At 39.2% G+C, this 18,136-nt stretch overlaps 1 protein-coding gene across 4 annotated transcripts in view; it reads right to left on the minus strand.

Moving 5' to 3' along the window:
• Positions 1-18,136, minus strand: part of LOC121353422 (amyloid beta precursor protein) — a 207,373-nt gene that overhangs the window by 8,149 nt on the left and 181,088 nt on the right. For 2 of the 4 annotated variants that reach the window (XM_041467269.1, XM_041467267.1), the window contains 3 exons: positions 14,886-14,939; positions 3,675-3,775; positions 449-595 (listed from right to left, as the gene is read on the minus strand). In XM_041467269.1, coding sequence (XP_041323203.1) covers positions 449-595; positions 3,675-3,775; positions 14,886-14,939 — 302 coding nt within the window. The remainder of the gene's footprint in view (positions 1-448; positions 596-3,674; positions 3,776-14,885; positions 14,940-18,136) is intronic. The other 2 variants (XM_041467270.1, XM_041467268.1) reach the window with 1 other exon arrangement.

Below are 18,136 nucleotides of genomic sequence, written 5' to 3' on the forward strand. Positions count from 1 at the left end.
TATTTAGAGAACAGAGAACAATAAAATACCTGTCTAGGGAAAATCCTTGCAATGCACAGCACAAGCTATGAGAGGGCCAGTTTCAAACATTACAGCTAAATAAAAAAATTGGTGTATGATTTCCCAACAGTAAGACCAGATTTTTCCTCTTGTGCAGTATCTTCTCATTGGCTACTGTCAAATTTCTTATAAAATGAACTTTCACATTATTAAGTGATTGGTCTGGAATAGTTGCAGAAGAAAGTTCTGTGGTTTTACACCCACTTTAACATGGTTTACATTGTGCTTGCATTTACTAAATAAAGCAAATTGATTCCACACTGCTGAATGTAACAATGCCAACATAGCTAAAACCACAGTTTCTTCCTTCATAAATTAATATTTATACAGCAGTGTGTTGACTGTGTTGCACAGGTTACACCAGTTGTGCTTGGAAGTCTTTTCTTACCTCCACAACCCCATGATGAATAGATGTGTACTGCTTCTTCTTCAGCATCACCAAAGTAATGACAATCACTGTTGCTATGACAACACCTCCCACCATTAGCCCAATGACGGCACCTTTATTTGAGCCCACATCTTCAGCAAAGAACACCTACAAAAGAAATATAAAGGAAGATGGCTAATAAAAAGCTCACTGAACATTTCACTAACCTGCCAAGCTGCCACAGCAATATGAAGGCTATTGAAGCATCAGTAATTAAATGGCACTGCATGCCTTGGTAATTACTCCAACCTGGACTGCTGTGCCATAAAGCTCTGAAAGCTGGAGAGGAGCAATCTGGGACACATGTATGGCCTGTGGTGTAGGAGTGCTGTGCTAAAGGGGGACTCAGCTCCATGTTCAGCTTCACACAGGTCTTAGATAGGAACTCCCTTTTTTTCCTTGAGTAAGCGAGTCAAGCTAATTGCACGAGTGATAGGCTTGAGTGGAGTAACCCAGGAACACACATATTTCTTTATTTTCAGAATGCTAATCATGAGTGTGGTCATACATTTACATCTGTGTGGCCCGTTTGGACTATGATGCATTTTTTTGATAAAGGAGTATTGAAGGACCTGTGAGCTACAGTGAAACCTGCACACAACCAGATGAGAGAAAATTCTCACAAAGGAGATGAGTCAACAAAAGCTATCACTGATTTTAAGTGACCACAAAGGAGTGCTTCAAGATTTTGCAGGGTAAAGAGAATAACCTGTATTTGCATGATGTACTTCTGTGAGACCCAGGAGGTAATAGCTGTGTGAAAACCAGAGCAAATCCACTTGAATTTTTTGCACTGATAAGGTGAAACAAAGGACAGCAAGATGCTTTACTGTGCATATAATAAATCTAGCTTTTATAAGCAGGAGCAGGTATGAAAAATGGGTGATTACCTTCATTGCCTTGTTCCATACTCAAAGAATACATAGCATTATTTCACATCTGAGCATACATTACAATTCTTTTGTCTGCATGCCAATAGCATGGGCTATTATTATTGTTTGTTGTTGTTATTTTAAACCAAAATGGGCAAAAATAATTAGAGAATAAATTACATTCACAGAATTGTATGACTGTCTCATGCTGAAAGAATAAATACTTTGACAAGTATTTAACAAAAATGTAGAGGGAAGCAAGAAAACAGCTGAGAATTATACTGAGCTGTGTAACATTTGCACTCTTTAATAAACACAACCTTTGTCAGAGAGGTATTAAAGCATGCAGTGTAAATATTTATATTGTTCCTAGTCACAAGCAAGAAGTGTGTTATGACAAAGTTAAAAATTTACTAGAAAGTACAAACAATGGATAGTGTTGGCATAAACACAGTGCAAAGTAGTAATTTCTTCCATGAATTTTACCTGCCTAGGACTGAAATTCTGTTGCTATACTACTTCAGGAGCACTGTGGAATGCCCCAGCTAATATACATGTGCAAGGGAGGAAGGCCTTAAGCACCCTGAGCCATGAAAATCAACTTAATGTACATGAACCTCCATAAAGGAGAAAATAAATGCAATTTCAACCCAATTCAGAGGTCTGCATGTAAAATACGTGCAGCTGAATTCAAAGCAAAATCTCTAGGAGACTGTTCAAGGAAATTCTACTATGGCAAAGAATGGATGCACAGATCAAAGTGTTTTCTGCTCCTTGCTATTGAATCAATGCTAAATGTAGAGGGGCATTGGACAGGGCATAGTGTGTGGCAAGGAAGCAAGGCCTTGTAAGCATCAGTCCAGTACTTGCCCAGCAACACCAGAATCCCTGCTCAGTCTCAATTGAAAAGATAACCTAGAAGACAGCTCACTAATTTTTAAATAGTGGTCATACCTATCCGTAAAAAGTATGGCAAAAAACCTTGGGAAAAGCTAGAAAGGTGCCATTTTAAGCATAACACAGATTACCACGTGCAGGGACTGCAATGTCCTCCCCCATCAGCCACCATGGTATGGGGAATTCCCAGCACCTAATTCCTTGAGATGGTAAAAAACCACTTCCACACTAAAGGGTGCTGCTGAAAACTATGACAACCAGTAATTACTGTGTCTAGCACATGTTCCTGCAAATTCCTTCTCTTCTACACCCTGCACAGGTTTGCGCCATTGGCATGTTTAACCCATCTGAGCTAAGCATGTCAGACTTTCCCAAATTAGTGCTAATGCATTTTGGATTACCTCATCAAATTGGTAATTCTCAGTTCTTCGCATCAAAGAGATGGCAGAATCTCCTTTCACAGAGTGATTGTCTAGTTCAAATGCAAATTTGAGTCCCTTGTTAATTTTGATTTTCAGCACTACTTAGCTTTAAAAATATATTAAGAAAAAAAAGCTTTCAAGTTTAGTATCAGGATATTGAAAGCTATGGAACTGAAACCTCATCACATAATATACCCTTACAAAGAAGAAACAGAACATGTTTATAGCCAACTGCTGTCTGGGTTCTTCATTGCTTATTAAGCAACCAAAAAAAAAGCTTTTAGAAGATACTTTTCTTACCTACAGTGCTTTTGGTTGTCATTTTTATGCTCACAAAAAGCACAGTTCAAATAGGGATGAATATTTTGCTCCTATCTGCCTTTCCCCTGTTAATAATAATTTCATATATCTTAAGGAAAAAAACACACAAAGACAGCCAAACACAAACTAAAATTGAGGCCAGTGGGGAATCTCCTTTTATCCCAAGCAACCACTCTTGTGAAAGGTTATGCTCCATGCATACACCACTACCATCTGTTTTGATGGGAAAGGACTATATTCCTGAAACGGTGTCATTCTATTTCTTGCTGCACTGTGCTATGCATCTCAAACTCTTTTTCTTTTTTATAAACTCAGCATTTTCCATCCTCTGTATCCCTTGTCTGATACAGAGAGACTATGAGACAGATGGACTGTGGGACAAATATTCTCCATATAAGCACATCCAGTGATGTGGTAGTGCAAGGACAGGAACTGTCGGAGTTTCCTCTCATGTGAGGCTCAATGACTTTCCATCCTCTCTAGGGACATTGCTCCAGGTTTACTCTCATCAAAGAGAGAACCAGAAAAATCATAATATTTTCACATGCTAACTTTTTGTTGGCACTTTCAGCGTCCACATCACTCAAGCAAAACATGGCCATAAGTGACTCACTAGTTCAGGATGGAATCAGCATCTCAAAGTGCATGCATGGAAAGCACTGTTTGATCACTCACCAGCTTTTGATGATGAACTTCGTATCCTGAGTCATGCCGGAACTCCGCATCCATCTTCACCTCCGATATCTCTTCTGTCTTAACATTGGTCAACCCAGAACCTGCATTGCACCACAAAGACAATTCATTGAATTCAGGATTCAGATTCAGGAAGATTCTGCTTAACCCCATTGCTGGAGAGCAGAAGGCAACAGTGCCATTCACATGGAGGAGGTGTGATGCAATGTGAAAAGGAACTAGGAGGAAAGTGAGGTACATCTGGTGTTTCAATTCCACTGAGGTGACACAGAATGAGCTAGTAAAGTTTCTCCTCTGTTAAATGATCCTTAGTCCTCAGCAGCTATATTAGTACAGGCATTAAAGGCTTCCAGCATGAAACACTGCATGAACAAAGCTGCAAGGGACCAACAGAGGCCTCCTGAATTGTCTCACAGGCTGCATACAGATCTGCTCTGACAGCCTCTTTAGCAATATCAAGAAAATTTGTTGTTTAGGCCAAAATCTTCCTCTTCCCTCAGCTCAGTCTGCTGTGAGGAAAAAACAAAATAGTCAATAGTGTGAGTAAGAGAACTCCAGATATCTTATTTTCTTGCTTCCTGCAAGTCTGTACCTTTTCCAGAAACATGCACAAGTTACTAAAACGTTTGTGGAGTTTACAGAGTTTTCAGATTTCATACTGCTCAGAATTAATGATTCTTCTTGTGTTCTCTCTGAAAGATGATAACTGTCTCTCTGTTAGAAACATACAGAAAAGCAAGTGACTACAGCTTGCAACATTTATAATCATACATAATTTACAGTCCTGTTCTCTTATGGGTGTGAAGGGGAGATGCTGCACTCATCTAGCTGCAAAGAAGGTCAAAATGTCCTCCTGGAAAATAGCTTTAGGAGAATAAGTGGTGAATCCTGTATATGTCTATGAATCCTGAAGAGCTGGCTCTGGCTTAGAGAGACTGTATGGATATTCATGGAGCTGATTGTTTTCCTTCTCAGTACCAATGTACCCAACATTTGTATTTACTGGAGGTAAAACACTGCACAAGAATGGTGTTTATGAGATGTAATTTCCTCCCTCTACTGAATATAGTAAGAACAAACCAATTCATATTCCTTGTTTGTGTTTATTTCACCATTTTCTCACTCCCAATTCCTCTCTCCAAGGTTTGATTCTTAGACTCTTGCGCTGAACTTAAGTTTTGATTAAGAGGTAGAAGCTCTTTTAAAATTCTCAACACTACTGACTGCTCCTGTGCTCCACTGTGTCCTTGGACTCTCAGTAATAATTCCTTAAGAATTCTATGTGCCAATGAGCTGCACAGCCTAAAATAGCACTCAATCCAATATTTCTTTTATTGCCTTTGAATGTGCAATTTCTTTTTTCATTAAGTGGTGGTTTATTTTTGAATTATGAACCAGCAAGAATAGATCTTCCTTCTCTGGACTGTACAGGTAACCCACTCTAAGGTGTTGATCTTTATTTTCATAGGAAAACATGCAAAGGAGAGAACAAGAATCATCCTTATGCTGTAAAGAATTTATGGTTATTTTTTTTAAGTGTCTGACTGCCCCATAAATTTTACCTTACTTTTTATTTTTTAAGGAATCAAGCACTTCAACCCCTCAAATCTATTAAGTTCCTGATTTTTGGTGCTACATAACAGTACTGACACAAATATATTATGACATTTTTAAATGCAACAACCATAAACTACCTAAGGAATTGCAGTGTGAAAACAAACAATGATATTCTGTCAAAGAAATGGAGGAGGTGGAGCTGCAGGAAATAAAGCCCACGTGGTACCTGAAAACAGGTTTAACTTTCTGTCCTTGAAGTAGCTGTGGCTAGTCTTCCAAATTAAGAGCACAATTTACTCTCTTTTGTGCATCATCTCAAATTACCCCCTACACCCGCATCAATGGGAAATGAGGAAAAGTGTGTTGGAGACTGAAATGTTATGGTTTATGGCTTAAATATTTTTACAAATGACTACTGCCTATTTTAGCAAAACCATATAAGAAAAACTGCGCTGAAGATTACTGCATTCCTGACTGAGGCCCTGGGCTGTAAATTGCTTTGATAAAGTGACAGTGTTCTCAGGTCTGGTTTGGGAAGAATACTTTCACAGGAGGATTAAGCCCAGCAACTACAGGGGTGGAGGATATAGCCCCAGGCTTATCTGCTGCCAGGCTTGCACAGACCCCTACATCCAAGGGAGGATGAGGAGAGGTTTCCTGTGTATGGTGAAAAAGCCTCTGGTCAGAGGCAGTGAACACTCACTCCCCACTGGGCAGACTGGCCCAGCTGCAGGGCCTCTCACCCCTGGAAAGCCACATCTATAGGAATTCACATGGGCACAGATGAGGAGTGTCATGGCCCATCAAAGGCCCTCCCCAAAGGGGTCCCCAGACCCTGTACCAGAGCACTGCACATGATACTGCATGATGCAACAGATCCACAAGCTTACAAGTGTCAAACTGCCCCCCTCAGGGAGATATCACCTGTGTGTTCCCACCTGCCTGAAAGTATACTATTCCATTGGATTCTATACTTTTTGGCAGGGAACCCTCACCAGCAAGAAGACCAGACGGAGGGAAACAAGGAGATGTCACTGGGACCCACAGAGGGGTGATATACTTCTACTTAATTAGCCTCTGTCATTCTCCCTGTCCGCTCTGCCCCCACCCCTCCATTTCTATTTTTTTCTCTCTTCTCTTTTCCCTTTCTTTCTCTTTGCCTCTCTTACTATTAAATAAAAGATATAATTTTTTTGTACCAACATCTAAACTCTTTTGGTTTTAATTGCATTTTGGGGATTATTCAAACATCCAGGTTTGTTCCATTTTATTCAGAGAGTGAGTTCTCTTTGCTCCTCTATGATTAGCGTGGATCGCAACAAAGGAGAACAAGGAACAAGGAAGCTCGACCTGCAACCCCTCTGGCCTTTTTGGTTTTAGAATTAAAAGGGAAGGGGAAAAATTACAGTAGTGGAGTACCAGTGCAGTAGCTGGGGGGGCAAGGGCTTTCCCAGGAGTTTTTACTGTCCTTGGCTGCAGCAGCTGAAGAGGTGGCTGGTCCCAGCTGCTCACCATTGTCCATGGCCACACTCGCTGCTCTCGCAGATACCCTGGCAAAATCACCACACAGAAATTCCACCAAGGCAAAGGCCTGAGGAACTGTACAACTTGACTGCTACAGCTGGCAAATCCACTGAAGCTACAAATATTCATTAGAAAATATCCACACACACATAAGATAAATCAGTGAAGAATTTGCTTGTGTTTTGCTGAGGGAAGTCCTACCTCTCAAACTCTTAGAGGTCACTGGAAGAGCTAGGAATCACATGGGAAACAGTGATTCTGTTTGGAGTGAATCTGGATTTCCAAAAAGCTTTTGAGAAGGTCCCTGATCAAAGCTCTGGCAGAAGTTAAGAGCCAAGGATTAGAAAGGACAGTCCTACATTACTTTCCATAACTCACTAAGAGAAAGAAAATTAAGCGCAAATACACATTTGTTTTTCACAATGGAGGAATATTACCAGTGAGTCCCATAAGGATCTGTGCTGCGCTGTTTGCGAAGTGATCTGGATAGGAGAGTGAATAGCGACATGACAAAGTTTATTGACAAAATAGTCAAGAAAAAAAGAGGATAGTCAAAGTAAAACCAGTTGCAAAGAACTGCAGAAGGATCTTACAAATTCCAAGAGCACAATAAAAGGGAAATTATATTTAGCATTGATATAATGCAAAGTGGTGCTTGTGAGGCTACACAACCCTAACTACACATATAGTTATAAAGACTCTAATTTAGCTCTGTTCCACCCAGGACAGAGACCTTGCAGTCACAGTGGGTAACTCCATGGGCACTTGGCTCAGTAGCAGTCAAAAAGGCAAATAGAAGGGCAGTAGCAATTATGAGAAAATAGAAAAAATTGTTACACCACTGTATATATGATGCATCCTCAACTTAAATCTGGCTATTTGTTCTGGTCACCTCACCTCACACAAAGGCAGAAGAACTACAAAAGATATAATGCCGGGAGACACAGATGATCACAGGTGTGGAATGGCTTTTGTACACAAAGGACTGAAATCGTGAGTCTTCAGACTGGAAGAGGCAAATGAGGTGAACAGAGTGTTCACACAACAGAGTGTTTGACTGTGAATGACAAGGGGAAAGTCTATAGGAAATGGTCAGTGTGTGTGTATATATATATATATGTATATATTTCAGTACAATGCAAAATTGGACTGTGGAACTCACTGGCATGAATCATGAGGATGTTCAAAATACAAACGGAAATGCAAAGAAGGAAGGTTCCTTCAGGGTTACTAAACACAATGGTGAAAATACAGTTTTCAGTCCTGGAACCTATCAAATGCTAGCTGCCAAATGCTCAATGGATGTGCTAGGGTACAAGGCAGAGGTGAAATCTCTACATATTCTGTTTGTACTGGTAGAGGTAGGAAAATGGACATGAGCATTTCTGCTTTTGACCACTTTTAGTGCAAGCAAAGCTGCAACAGCTGAGTTTGTGTCAGCTTTGTCAGCTTCTGTTCAACATTCAAATGCCACAGGCAAGACTTACAGTGAGCATTACAGGGGCAGAACAGGTCATGTCAATGGGCACCAGAGGGTGCTAAGCTCACCATTAGTCTCAGCTGCTGGAAAGATGCAGGCTCCAGCTTCCCTAGAGCAACAAACAGTAGCATGGGAGCCATGCTTTTTAACCTGCATATGGCAGGCTAATTGGTTTTTGCCTTGGGATCAGGCAGAATTTTTTTTTGTTTGGGTCAAGTGACCAAGGCCCCACAAAAATGCCTTGGAATCTGAACACAAGATAGGATCTGATACTAGGAAGTTAATGATGTTAAGACTTACTAAAACTTGTTTTTGGCAACTTGCACCAGAAAAAGGTCAGAAATAGAGAAATGTTTTGTTTTTTTTTCTTTAGCTGTTGCACTAACAAACGTGATAGCAAATTTTTCCTTCCTTTACCTCCTTCCTTCTACCACCCTTACAAGTCAGGAAAAAGACTTCAACTAGGGTAAACTGCTCGTCTTCTGCAAATAACTCATTATATAGTAAGGACAAGTATGAAGAAGTATTGCACTGGAATCAATTAAATACCTGGTATGAGATAAAAATATACATGGGGTTACACACACTTTCCCACAATGTTATAGATTTGAGACTTTTTGTTGAAGAGATTCTCTCTATTACCAATTCATTCACTTTACTGTCCTAGTGACCACACATTTAGACTTGCATGCTAAAATCAAAGATATACTTTTCAAGGGTAGTAACTGAAGTAGGAAAAACTTCAGGGTCTTTCTACAACTTTGATCAGAGGTGAGTTGCAAACAGTCAAGGGATTCCTAATACCTCTTTACCCTGGCACTGAAGACAAGCACACAAAGAACAGTTCTCTATCTGACAAGAACTTTAATCCTGACCTTGAACAAAATTATGTTTTTTCCATTACCAATTCTAAAATACACAACCCAAACACAAAAGCCAATATACAAGATGAAAAGTAAGAGCAACAGCCTCACTGCAAATTCACAAATAATGATAATTGCTACTAGTTTTCTTCTGAATTACATACCACATTTAGGGAGCTGCAATCCTAATCACTTCAATTTAAAAATGCTTCAGTTCAGCTGAAAAATACATTAACTCACAGCTCAGAAAAACTGACAAAACTATTTTGTTATAAAAACCATGGGCTTTTTAAAAAGCTTCTAGTGAAATGCAACAAAATGAGCTAACTATGACGGGCTTTTTATTTATTGATTTTAATTAGAAATATTAACTGCTTTTATATATACACATGTACACATGCATGTGTGCACACATACATTTCCAAACATCAAAAAATTGAGAGTATGAAACCCCAATTTTTCCTTGCCCTAATGGGAAAAAAAATCATATGGAGTGAAAAACTAATATGAAATAAAAACAAGTAGCTGCTTTGGGGAACACTCTATACTAACACTGAGGAGCTTCTGTGTTTGTGTAAATATATATTTATGCTTTCAGAAGACCAAAAAAAGAGGCTACACTGAATCCCACCAAGGATATAATTAGAAGCACATTATCTACCATACTGCTTGCAATTACTTTGTCTACTGGATACATAAACAGCTAGAAAGGTTTTGTGATATTGTTTTGCACAGATTGAAGAGTGTTAGCTGTGCCTGAGGTTACATCTGGAGTTAAAAATTAAATCTCCAAGTGAAGCACTGTTGAAACAACTGGACCTGGGTGGTTTCTACACAGAGAAAATCAAAAAAGCAGTTTGAGTGACTGTGGCACTGACTGCATTCAGGAAAACATTCAGCTCCATGTCCATGAACTGTGCTTCAGTCATGGCAAGAACAAGAAAAGAGTTGTTGAATCAAAGCCTGTTACACATGTGGCAAACAACTTTATCTGGGTTAATCATCATCAAACATAAAAAGGGTGGACGGGAAGGAATGCAGTCTTCCAACAAATCTCTGGAGCAGAGAGCTGCCTGTTCAAATCAGAAGTTCAACTATGACTTCCATATGACTCGGTGACTTTGTGCAGGTCATTTAAATTTTGAAATGGAAGAAGAATGCATGTTGTAAACTCATAAAGATGAAAATGAAGACTATACACTCTTTTTTGTAAGGTTAACTCAAACATCTTTGAGGGATATGCACTTTTAAGACTGCATGGAGCTAAAACTTTCTGGTCTCTCCTAAGATGTCAGTGAACTGCTGGTTTATTTTTACTTCATGGATGATTATGGGGCTCTCAAATTGAAAAAATCAGAAAATAAGTGCAATAACAGCATTATCTTTTTTACAAAAGAATCTCATTGGAATGAAGTATAAAATAATTATTTCTCACAATACATGTGTATAGAAATGAATAATCAAAACAAGTAAAATCTGGTTTGATAATCTTTCTGGCATGTCAATCCAGATGCTGTGCCTATGTACCTATAATTGCATTCACAGTTAGCAACAATCTCATAAAAAAACCAAAACAATCTAATGGAAAAAAATTATTAATGATTTTCATTTAGTAGCTTCAGACAGCTTGTTCAAAGCAATTGTACTGAACTAACATGACAAAGACAGGAAAAAATATGTTGGCAGTTTCTGACAAGAAAATCATAAATAACTAAGCTGCTCTATGCCCTCACCTCATACAGACCACAGCACAGGTGCCAATGATTCTGCAGAACAGCCATTAGGCTTACAGAGCCTCTGCATGAGGAAAAAACCCCTCAGTTATCATGTAATGTAATAAAGATAAACATGTCAGGATTTATTAGCAGAAGTGCCAAAGACACGGAAGAAGCTTTATGTGCAACATTTCCCCAAAACAGTTAAATGTTTGCAAAAATGATCAACTGACAGAGAGCTGGAATAACGCAAAAACACTAAGTCCAAAATATACTACATGGAAGAAAGTAACATACTTAATAGCATAAAATCCTTGCATTGTGAATTACAGGCATCCTGTAATTGATGTCTTTACACCTGTGAGTGTATAATTACAATTGCCACTGTGTAACAGATGAAAATATGATCTGCCCTGAACAGAGCACTTGTTATCACCTTGAATTACAGAAAATATGCTAATACTAAGCAATGCCCCTTCTGATGGCACATTTTCTAATCTTCACTCAATTTCTACAAATCAGAGATGCTGAATTAATGTAAGTAAAACAAGCTTGCTCATGAGCATCTAGAGACGTTTTAATATGTATTTTTATGTGTATATGTCTCTATATGTACATGCACACAGACACATAAAGAAAAAATTACTAATAAACAGATACCCAAAATTCAGTTGCAAGAAATTAAGTGCTTATCATGAAAAAGTGACTGCTGGAGTACAGGAGAGAAGGAAACACTATTGAATAAGTTGTTACAGTGAAGTTATCAAGAAAAGAGGTACTTGTTCTATCTGAAGTCCTTCATATGGAAGTTCTCAGGCTGGACTGGAGCCTTCTAACATCTAACATCTCCTTGTATAAAGCAATTTATAAATAGCAAGACATATGTCATAAATCTGTTGTAATTTTGTGCTGTATTAAAAATTAGTGCACTGACGACTACTTTGTACATCTAGATATTTATCTTCCCTCTGACCTTCTGCCATCTCATTTACTTCCTTTTTGGCAAGAAGATGATAAGAAATGGTTTTAGGCATAATTTTTATGTTTGTTTGCCCATTTGTGAATTAGGAAGGGGAAGGAAAGTAAGTTAAGGCACTAGAGTCCTTTTCTAATGCCGATGTGAATTACACAGATGTTTTATCCTTACTAGAAAATGGGATTCATCCTGACAATATTATTTTCCTAGGACTGATGTAGATCAGACTCCACTTCAAGCTTTAGCTGGACAGTCAAGGTGGAGCACAACAGAGGTGCGGGTTTAGACAACTGGCATAAACTTAAAAAAATGCTTTAAACTTGGTCCTTATTCATAAACTTTTCTACTCTTATGAACTCCTTACTCTTTCTGGCTTGACTCACAGACTTCATTTTTTGAAAGAGAATGATGCGGTGAAGGAAACAGATCCTAGGTATCACAAATATTACTACCACCATCTAAATACTTGTTGGACCAGATGATTGTTGAGGTCCCCTTTCAACTCAGTATTCTGTGAGTTTGTGACTCTGTTCTGTACTGTGACCAGACTATCTCTCTTGTAAGAAAGTGACAAAGATGATCTGCATGACTTTGATCTGCCTGTAAGAAAAACATACTGATCATTATAGGAATGTTATGTGGGCAAGAAGTAAATGAAATGGAAAAGAGAAAAAAGGGCACACATTTGCGTGTTTGTCTTAGTCCTTTCGGAGCTCATTTTCTTCAAGAAAATCAAACAGCTACAAAACATTCATTTGTTCTTCTTCAGGCTTGGAGTGTTACAGACTGACATGATACCAGTATTTCCATCCTGAAGAAGCAGGTCACTTGAGCCAAGCAAGTAGAAAACATCAACTGGAAAGTCACAGAAAGGGCAAATCTTTCAGGAAACCAACAAGAAGCTGGGCAATTAAAACAAAAAGTTACAAGCAGCTGGATGCATTAATCTGCAGGTATCTCATTAATACTTTTTCACTCTACAGTAATCTACTATATTTTTAGATTTTTTTTCTTCAACAATACCCCAAAACTATCTAAAACAAACTATCCCAAAAGGACAGTTACTGCACAGAAAGTACTTATTTTCTGTTTTCAACCTCCAATATAGAAATTTTGTTTGTAATTTTCAAGTAAAGTGAGACTGTTTTAAAGCACACACTTTTAAACTCTCAGAATCCCTTCTATACTGCGCAGTTGAAATAAGCATCTATTTGCTTTCCTCTATTCCTAGTTCATTAAGATATTCAGATTGGAATAATTTCTCTGTTGAAATTTTGTCACACATAATTTGCTTTTGAATGACGATGAAAAACCACATGGACATTTATAGACAGAATCTGTATGAGCAAGAAAATTTTTCTCTAAATCTATAAATGGTGATTAAAGACATAGGAAAGTTAAGCACTACTTCTGCACTTCAGCAGAACATTGAGGATGCAATTTTCACAGTAGAAAAGTTACAGCATCTGCCATCTGCCAAATTTCAAGCCATACTGGTCAGATGCTGAAATATTTTTTACCTATCCTTAGTAGTCTATCACACACATTCACCAAGATGACTCCTGACTTATTGTCATAAGGCTTATAGACTTTAGTACTACCTGTATCAACACAACCAACAAAGCATGCAGTTGACTAAAACATGCAGTTTCATTCTGAAACAAGAGAGTGGCAGTGAGGGAAAAGCCTTTCTCTAGGGAAGGGACACTAAGGATTTCTGAGATGTGTGTCTGTGTGTGAGTGAACAGAAAGGAGGAAGGAATAACATGCAGTTATAAATATGGGCCTCATAAGGAAATTTTTTAAGAGGACTGAAATTAAAATTGCAAATAATAATAGATTTTAATATTATAAGAAAATTGCTAGACTGAATTAGCATTACAACATTTGGATTAAACCATATGCATGTTTCATCTCTGATATTTCTACTGCTCCTGGAGAAGAAGGTAGATAATGCAGTACTGAAGGGATTTTTTCCTGATCCCAAGATTTTTGGCATTGTAGATCTGTACCAGTTTCCAGGCTCTCTTCATGGACCTAATTAAGACTCTAAACATAAGTAAAGATGTCAGACTCCTAAAACAGTGCTAGAAGCACACTACTTCACCAGTTCTGACACATATCCCAGTTGCTGCAACATATGAACAACAGAAAACACAGAAGAAAACACAATTATGATGTAACGCTGAAATAATCCTGACCCTAAAATATATTCTCACTACATCAAAGAGTCAGAGAGTAGCCTCTTCTGAAATAAAAGGCTGTTTCCTCTCAATGGCTTTAACAGTTTCAGATAATTCTGAACAAAAAACAGAGGAAAAATAACCCCAAAAACAAACAAAAAAACCCCAACAACAACCAAACAAACAAAAGAGTATGAAAAGCTAAAGTAATTTTTCCTTTTGGAAACTGTCCATAAAATGGAATTGTCCCATTTTAACTTTTTCAAACATTTGCAGCCTGACTCAACCTATTGTTCTGAAATCAATACAAAGACACAGGTACCTACAGAGTAGAAACAATCACCCTGCTCTGTTCTAGAATGGAATGAATAGTTGTGTCCTCAGGCATCCTTAGGGAATCCAGAGGGATAATACCAATTTTTAGGTATTTGGAAGTAAGTAAGGTAAGTTCCACAGCAAAAAATATCAATGCCCCTGCAGTTCTGAAACTGTACGCACTAATTCTTCATTACCCCTGCTCACTCTGCATAAGGGATTCAACATTTCTATTATACATTCCCAAATTAGAAGTACTGTCTGTACTACAAGGGTACCAAGTTTACCATCTCCTGCACCTGCCAAAGTGTTATTTCTGGAAAGGATGAGACCTTTGATACAAACCAGTTCTGGGTCTGGGACCCACTCCTGCTGCAAGCACACATCCCAAACACCCTCAATACAGACAGCACTCCTATGGGGATTATTTGTGAGGGAATGATGCTTCCATCATTCATGGAAGACCATGAAGTTTTGTGAGAGGGGTACAACAAAGCAAAGGTAAATAATTTCAGCAGCAGCAGACCATATGCATGCAAGAAAAAATAAAGGTTAGGTAAAAGCCATGCGAGTCATATACCTGGTCGTGTGGTGAGTCCTCTGTCTGCAGCTGGGCGGGCATCAACGGGCTCAACTAGGCACGTGCAGAAAAGAAACAAAAAAGCAAACAAAAATAAACAAAATCCCCATAAATCACAAAGTCAAGGGCTCTTCTGTTGGGACAGTGCAGGAGAGACATACTGCATTAACAGTTACCAAAGCAACAACTAGAAAATATCTGCCTTCAGTTAATCCTGAAAGTAAAAGGAAGGGATGAGTAAGAGTTCACAAGGAAAGCTTCAGTGTTGAGGCAGCATCATTTTTACATCATATTCTGGTTACTGCTTCAAGTCAGAAACCAGTAAGACTAAATAATTTCAATAGAACAAAACCATATTCATTACATGCAAACTTTTCCCCATTGTCTGATCAGAACTGGCAGCCAGAATGGACATGAGTTCCTGCAGCTGCTCTTTATCAATATTGACTTAAAAGCCTCCTGAATCTCTCATTTTTCCTTTCAACAGGGATTCTTTACAGTTTAGAAAAAGTAAAGTGCATTTTGAAAATACAATCAATATTCTTATACATTCTGATTTGTGAACAGCATATTTATATTCCAGTTTTTGGAAGGGAAAGAAAGAAGAAACACAAATTTCTATCCAAATGTATGTCATATACAGTTCTATAAAACTCATTACCATACTAAGGTTTTATCAGCTGAAACCTAAGTTGAAGTAGCTCACTGGCACTAACAGAAAAACAGATTTGCAAAACTTAGAGCTATTTGAGTCACTGCCAACTGCCTCAGTAAGTTCAAACATATTGGAAATGTTTATTAAAAGATTCGGATTTTTTTTGCTGTTGTTCCTCTTTTGTTCCAATTGTGTTGCCTTCCTTATCTACTCATTCTTTGACAGTGTCAAAGAACTTAAATTCAGAAATGAAGTGTTACATTCTTCCTTAGAATTCAGAATTTTAACATATATTCTTATTCATTTGAATTTCTGGATTCAGCCATGAGCCTTTATCAGCAGTAAGTGAGATGCAGTAACACAGGAAATCTGACAGACCCACAGTTTTCAATCAAGAACTGCTCATCAGAAAATCACACAAGCCTGATGATACTGTTGATATGAGCAATGGAACTGACCATCTTCTCAGGAAGCCTGTGTCACTGCCTTAGTGTTCCTGTGGGTTGGACAGACAACCTACCGCCTGAAAGTGAGAGCCTATGTGGCTCCTGTGTCCTTTGCACATGAGATGACTGCATGAGCTCCTGCCTCTGAATAAAACCCAGTAACTCAGCTTTAGACTAGCTGCAAACTAAAAGCACATCAGCAGATCTGACTCACTTGTGTCTCCAGAAAGGCAGACTTTCACAGAGCTTGCAAGTCTGGTGCTGCAAAGGCACTTTCCTTCACAGCAGTTCAGAGTAGCAGTAGCACAGCATGTAATTGTTTTCCTTACATAGCTCTATACAAAACGCAATTTCCATCCTTAACTAAAACCCACAGTTTTGAGTATTTTCCTATTTATGTCTTCTCCTACATTTTTCAATACTGTCAGCACCACCCCGCAGGTGGGTCAGCAGTAACTTTTAGTGGCCAGGACACAACAGAAGAAACAACCATGAGTAAACATTACCCAAACTGCTCTTGCAGAACACTCCTCTGTTACCCTGGCCCCCGCATCCTCCCTAGAGGGCTGAGGGTTTCTTTTATCTCTTCTCTCTGTAACCCCACGTGGCAACAGCTATGGAGAACTGAGAGAGAAGCTTGTGCATAGCCTCCCAGAAATGGGAGTAGGGGAAGGGGAAAAGGATTAAAGAAGCTCCTGTTGTACAGTAGCATGGACCTGATCTCAGATTAATGCAGTATTTGTGGTTAGGTGAAAGTATTAGTAATGAATAGTTCTTGTAATCTATAATTTTAGAAGCCCTTTACAGGGGGGAAAGGCTGGGCCACTGGCACATTTCATAACTGACACAGAAGTGAGAAGACCTGGTCAAGGAAACAAACCAGCTTCAGGGCAAAAACTGGAGGCAAATGATACGAGCCAAGAGTCTTCCAAAGCAGACTCTGATTCCAGGCAACGTGATACAAAGAAAGGCTGGTTTCTGGAGAGCCCTGAGCCACCACCCTTTGAATTTCAGCTGGATTTTAAAACCTTCCTGCTCTGCCCCATACTGATACATGAACAAATAGCAGTTAAGTCTGAAAATCTTTTCTGTGGGTTTTCTCACTGCTTGCTCCCATATGCTGGTTTTGCATTAAATTGGTTTTGGTGAGGAGGAAAAATGTCAGCCACTGAAGTAATTCTCTGTAGGAAGCTGTTAAGAGCTTTGCCTGTGCCTGGCAAAACCAATAGCTGTCTGGCTCTGAGAATTGACACACTGCTAAACCAATTAGAGAAACTGGGAACGCCTCTAGGATAACATTTAAGAACGAAAACCCAGGGAAAGTTCTCTTCTTTTTCCTGCTTTTGGAAAGGTGGCCCATGGCGGGCTGCTGGGCAGCTGGCATGGCTGCTGGAATCCAGTCAGGCCTTGGACTGGTCCGACCCCAAGAGACTTTTCATGCCTGTCTGCCTCTAACCTGCCACGCTGCAAACAAAAAGTTAAAAATGACAGCAGCTTTGCTTTTTTCAGCATCCCGCGGAGTGGAGCTGACAGCCAGTGCGGCTTGTGCACTGCCAGGGAGACCACATCACCAACAGGGAGAAAAGCACAAGGAGCGTTTCCCCCGATTTGTGGAGGCTGGTTAAGATCTACTTTTCAGCTTTGCAGAACTCCACTTGAGAATAGATGAACTAAGGGACACCAATCTTCTCCTGAGTCAAAGAAAAGGAAAGTGGGGACGTGTGAGGAGAACAACACAGCAATACCCGCTCGATTCAGAAGGTGGAAGGGGAGGAGGAGATGCTCCAAGCATAGGAACTGAAAATTTTCTGTAAGCAATGATGAGGACTATAATACAACAAACTGTTTCCCTGTAATTCATGAAGCATATGGGGGGATGTAGCGTTCACCTGCAGCCCATGAGAACTGTAGAATGTAGATGCTGAAAAACTCTGATCTGACTTGAATAGAGAGACAGAGAGAACTTCTGCTTTCAGAGATAGAAAAAGAGGACTCTTTGGTCTTATACTAGAACAGCTCATCCTTAAAAACTGTACTCTATAAGCTGAAATGGCCCACAAAAGCAGTTGTGGGAAGACTGCAAGACATGGGAGGGATTTCATGATGCAAACAGGGTTTTTCGGGGTGGACTGTCAGCTGTGAAAATCAGA

The sequence above is a fragment of the Pyrgilauda ruficollis genome, unplaced genomic scaffold, assembly GCF_017590135.1.
Source record: "Pyrgilauda ruficollis isolate IOZ18807 unplaced genomic scaffold, ASM1759013v1 scaffold204, whole genome shotgun sequence".
Classification (NCBI taxonomy): Eukaryota; Metazoa; Chordata; class Aves; order Passeriformes; family Passeridae; genus Pyrgilauda; species Pyrgilauda ruficollis.